General features: G+C 40.3%; 1 protein-coding gene across 1 annotated transcript; it reads left to right on the plus strand.

Moving 5' to 3' along the window:
- Window positions 1-2,429: 2,429 nt before the first annotated feature.
- LOC147865503 (sugar transport protein MST6-like) lies at window positions 2,430-4,979 on the plus strand. Its single transcript, XM_087318330.1, has 4 exons — window positions 2,430-2,637; window positions 2,808-3,136; window positions 3,293-3,919; window positions 4,349-4,979. The coding sequence occupies exons 1-4, from the start codon at window positions 2,502-2,504 to the stop codon at window positions 4,808-4,810; spliced, it is 1,554 nt and encodes a 517-aa protein (XP_087174456.1). The 5' UTR covers window positions 2,430-2,501; the 3' UTR covers window positions 4,811-4,979.
- The last annotated feature ends 1,120 nt before the right edge of the window (window positions 4,980-6,099 follow it).

Genomic DNA, 6,099 nt, shown 5'->3' on the forward strand with positions numbered 1-6,099 from the left:
GCCATAGTTGATATTATGATAATGAGACTTCTTGTGTTGACTCACGTATGTAGATAGAAAGTATGAGAGTCTATGGAACTTTGAACCATGTAATGGTAATGGATAAACCTTATCATTAAAACATGTATACCTCAATTGTAAAACGGCTCTCATGCTTTATAAGTAAGACCGTAAGACGTGTGAAAATGGATAAAAACGCTTTATCCACTATTGTATTTATCTTCTCAAGCCTTAAATAAAGTAAAGGGAAAATGATAACTATCACAAATACAATACAAATTTCCAATATTCCACCTTCGAAGAATATGTGAAATTTACGAGTGTGAACATATATGGTGGAAAGACCCTACAACTTTGACCATTTACAAGGTTCATAGGAATGCAATGTTCTTTACAAACTCAAATTATATGAGTCCTTAATGGATGTGCATGAGTTTTTGCCTCACACGTTGTAATGCAAATCCACAATATATATATTTCTTAATGGTGTTGTCTCCACCCAAAATCCTCGATTGGTATTTTCTGCCAAAACTCCTTAATGCAAACATGCTCACCCCATATTTCGTGCAATAAATGATTTCCACAACTTCATCATGAAATCCTTTTTGAGGATTGTCTGATGTCTTCTTTACAAAGGCATCCTTATTCGATGATTTTAAATATCTTATTATTATACACACACACACACACACACACCCACACACACACCCACATAATATTGGTGAGAGGCGCAACATTTATCAAATAAAAAAGGAGTGTTACACATTGTCATACATGTGAGGAGAGTATTAATATTAGGCACATGATGATGATGGGGGGCATGGAAAGCTTCAGTTGCGAACACTGAGAAACTTCAATGTTAAATGGTGCACACACACACACAGTGTTGATATGTATCCGTATGACAAACGCCTTTGTTGATAACAAAAGCACGCCATGTCGAAGAGCGGAGAGAACGGGAAGGAAAAGAGTCGGAGGGGGCGATTTGACATGTCAACTTTCAACTTTTTTGAAAAGCTTTTCCGTAAGAGGGACAAACAACTTGTTCTATCCCGGGTTTGTGGAGAGAAAGGGTCCATGGGACTTTAAACATAAAAAAAAAATAACGATGAGATGGATGGAAAAAATATATCAAATAAAGACTCGTGGGATCGTCGGATCGAAAACTCGTGAGACACAAGAGAAGAGTCTAAAGAATGAGTGGGGAAAATGGTTTCTTCGCTCTTTTTTGCTTATAAAACTCAAGCAATTTGGGGGTGATCATGGGGACAATTTCATAGATAAACCAAAACTAAACTTGTGGGAAGATAAAGCCACAGAGAAAGAAAGAAAGATATATTAACGTCTTCTAAGACCAAAATTGGGCCATGAGGCAGAGAGAGAAAGAGAGAGAGAGAGAGAGAAGAGAGAGAGAAGAGAGAGAGAAGAGAGAGAGAAAGAGTCAATCAGTCCACACACACCACCACCTCATTTATGTACATACTTACTTATCTATTTATTTTAATAAATTTGCCATTATTTTTTATGCTAATTAAGAAAAATATAAAAACAAAATAACAAAACCATTGAACTAATAAAAGAAAAAGTCGGAACACGCGCGCGCACACACACACATACACATACACATACACATACACATACACATACACATACACATACACATACACATACACATACACATACACATACACATACACATACACATACACATACACATACATACATATTTATACATACATATTTACACATACACATACACATACACATACACATACACATACACATACACATACACATACATACATATTTATACATACATATTTACACATACACATACACATACACATACACATACACATACACATACACATACACATACACATACACATACACATACACATACACATACACATACACATACACATACACATACACATACACATACACTTTTACACATACACATACACATACACATTTACACATACACATTTACACATGCACATGCACATTTACACATACACATGCACATACACATTTATACATACACTTCATGCACATACAAACATATGTACAGATACATATACACATTTACACATACACTTCATGCACATACAAACATATGTACAGATACATATACACATTTACACATACACTTCATGCACATACAAACATATGTACAGATACATATACGGATACATATACGAATACGGATAGAAGCATACGTATACCAAGAAGGCGTATAAATATATGTATCAGTATGTATGTATGTATGTATGTGTGTGAAACCAGAGGACCTGAGACCTCTTTTGAGTTTTCTTGAAATCCTCTTCTTTCTTCTGCTTTCTTCTTCTTCTTCTTCCTCTGCCTCTTTCTTTCTTTCTTTTCTGTCTGTCTTCTTCTTCTTCTTCTTCTTTCTTCTTCATCTTCTGTCTTCTTTCTTCTTTCTGTGTTTTTGGGGGTTTTGATTCTTCTGCTGTGCTGTGGAGGTCCTTTGCTTAGCTATGGCGGCAGGAGGCTTCGTGAGCGGCGCTGCCGACGCGCGTGACTACCCGGGCCGCGCAACTTTCTTCGTCATCGTCTCCTGCATCATGGCCGCCAGCGGAGGCCTCATTTTTGGTTATGACATTGGAATCTCAGGTTAATATATGCACACCTCCTACCTCCATAGTTTCAGTTAGTATTGCTCCCACAGATCGATCATTCATTCTTCCAATATCTCTGTATCTGTTCTTCTCTTCTTGATTTCCTGTTATTGTTACCTGAATGCATTTTCTTATTGATGATGATTCTCTCTGATCACATCACAGGAGGTGTCACCGGAATGGATGATTTCCTGTCCAAATTCTTCCCCGATGTCTACCTCAAGTCTCATCTTCTGGCGGATGAAAACACGAACGAGTACTGCAAATTCGACAGTCAGAAGCTGACCTCGTTCACATCATCGCTGTATCTGGCAGGTCTCGTGGCCTCATTCGTGGCCTCCACTGTGACCCGGAGATTTGGGCGGAAGCCCTCCATGTTGGCCGGAGGCCTGAGCTTCCTGGCCGGGGCGGCCCTCAATGGCGCTGCAGAGAACATCGCCATGCTCATCATAGGCCGCATCTTGCTTGGCGTTGGTGTAGGGTTCGCGAATCAGGTATGTATTGCTCAAGAATCAAATAATAGATACTTTGGCTAATCTTTCCTTTCTGTACTGAATCCGTTCTTTCCCATGCCCTTTCCTTCTCATCTAACGCCATCGAATTTTATCTTGCTTTCTTCCTGTTTTCCCCCCCTCCCCTATCCTTCACAGTCTGTCCCCCTCTACCTGTCTGAGATGGCTCCTGCCAAATACAGAGGCGCACTCAACATCATGTTCCAGCTCGCCATTACATTTGGGATCTTGTGTGCCAATCTCATCAATTATGGTACTCAGAAGATAACCCCATGGGGTTGGAGGCTCTCCCTAGGCCTCGCCGCCGTCCCTGCCATCATCATGACGGTCGGATCGGCCCTCTTACCAGACACGCCCAACAGCATGATCGAGCGGGGCGAGCGCGAGAAGGGCAAGCTGATGCTTCAGAAGATCAGAGGGATCAAAGATGTGAGCATGGAGTATGATGACATTGTGCAGGCGAGCGAGACCGCGAAGCTGGTCGAGCACCCGTGGAGGAACATACTAGAGCGCCGTTACCGGCCCCACCTGGTCATGGCCATCATGATCCCCGTCTTCCAGCAACTCACAGGGATCAATGCCATCATGTTCTATGCCCCGGTCCTCTTCCAGACCATCGGCTTCACGAATGATGCCGCGCTCTACTCGGCCGTCATTACGGGCGGCGTGAACGTGCTGGCCACGTTCGTGTCCATCGCTGTGGTCGACAAAGTTGGGCGCCGTACCCTCTTCTTGGAGGCTGGGGTTCAGATGTTCATCGCGCAGGTAAAACAAAAAAGAAAGGAACAAACACAATACATATGAGGAAAGAGCAAGTAAATGTAAATTGGGACAAAAAAAAATTTTAGATCCAAGAAGATGTGGAAGGATGGATGGGTTTTCCTTTGATTTCCTTGAATTGCATTTTGCATTTTGTTGTTTGTTTTGTTTGGGTTTTCTGAGCATTTGATAAAGTAGGGTTCCAATCAAATATATAATTGCTGGGAAGTCAACTATATTCAATGATATATGTAGTTATATTTATGTAAGTAGTAATTGGCTGTCTTTCAAAGTATGTTGTAGTAGTAGGTCACAACACAATCAAAGAAAAGCTCTTTGTTTTCTTTTTAATTAAATGTTTTGCATTCATATTGAATGCCTCCCCCCAGTCAGTAAAATCACCCCCCATGCCCTCGTGTACATATATGTGTGCAGGTGGTGATTGGTACTATCCTAGGGATCAAGTTCGGGCTCCAAGGTACAGGGTCCATTGACAAAGTGTGGGCGATTGTTGTGGTGGTTGTCATATGTGTCTATGTGTCGGCATTCGCTTGGTCGTGGGGCCCGCTCGGGTGGCTTGTGCCGAGCGAGATATTCCCGCTCGAGATCCGCTCGGCTGGCCAAGCAATAAACGTGTCGGTCAACCTGCTCTTCACCTTCATCATCGCGCAGGCATTCCTCGCCATGTTGTGCCATTTCAAGTTCGGCATCTTCCTCTTCTTCGCGGGCTGGGTGATCATCATGTCCCTTTTCATCTACTTCTTCTTGCCGGAGACGAAGAATGTACCCATTGAGGAGATGGACCGTGTGTGGCGTGCTCATCCCTTTTGGACCCGATTCATCCCTCCTCCGGACGATAAGAATGATCTTGAGATCACTAATGCGCCTCAACATTAGCTTTTTAGCTTAACCTAGCCTAGCTTCTTCTTGTCCCCTTGTACTTGTTTCGTTTTTATTTTGTTTTTCACTCCTCTCTTTAACATATGTTAATTCATTCTTTTTGTAGCCACAATACAATACCTTTGTGCAAATGGCAAACTAAAAAATGAAAAACCTTCTTGTCTAATCTTTTTACAAAGAACTATGTATGTGGGCTTTAGTTTAAGTTGCTCTCATTCCCGAAGGGTCAGATCTCTAGTGCATGTCTTTGCTCGACAATGAATATGCTCATGTACTTGTGCTCTCGTTCTCTATCCACAACATACATACATACACACTCTCGCTGTTGAACGGAACATATCTAGGTTTTGCATTCATTATAGAAGCAATGTTTCCATGATATCGACATCATGAGAATACAAATGTGGATAAGATAGTGACACCAACCATCTATCTATGTGTACGAGATATTTTGGCCAGAAGATACTTCCGTAAGCTTGTTTCTTTAGTATATATTCTTGAAATGAGTAATGATATCATGACATGATGTTGAAAAATTGAGCAAATCTTGACTTAAGCCCTCTTTGAAAAATGGACGAAATCTTGGCCCCACAAGAAATGACTTTTCAACAGGTCCCTTAACCTAGATAAGTTGTACAGAAAAATCATTAAAAGAAGCCACCATATTGCTGCACCTCAGGTATTACATTCTTCAACACTTTGGGCACACATTAGTATTGAATATTCAAAACATGTTTCTATCAATCTTGCCTTTATAATGCAATATTACATATTTCCAATCTTTGTCCAAATTTCTAAAAATTTGCTACTTGTGTGCCCCCTCATTTAATTGAATACCAAAACTTGGGTGTTTAGCTTGTCTCTTTAGATTCATATATCACATTAGATTTGCAGTTTCTCATTATGTACAATTACATATCATCACAGAGCTTTAGAGTCATCATATTCACATTGACCTTTTATGAAGTTCTAATGATACACAAAGTTTGTTGAGAATAAGATGAGTGATCATTATGCTTCAGGGTCAATATGACATAAGTTATAACATAAGTTGACAAATTGAGGCATAAAGTAGAGGCCCGAAAAGATAACAAGAATCAAAGGAGTGATCATCAAAGCATGTAGCCAATATGCCATTAAACATAAGATGAAAAGTTGACGCCATATAGTATAACCTCGAAAATATACACAAAGAAGTGTATGTGACATTTACTTGTTGCTTCTATATGTGATACATCGCTCTAATGACCCTCCAAAGAAGAGAGAAAGTTAATGATCTTAGTTTT

The sequence above is a fragment of the Azolla caroliniana genome, unplaced genomic scaffold (assembly GCF_043228905.1).
Source record: "Azolla caroliniana isolate FFs.n. ecotype wild unplaced genomic scaffold, voAzoCaro1.0.p SCAF_4, whole genome shotgun sequence".
Taxonomy (NCBI): Eukaryota; Viridiplantae; Streptophyta; class Polypodiopsida; order Salviniales; family Salviniaceae; genus Azolla; species Azolla caroliniana.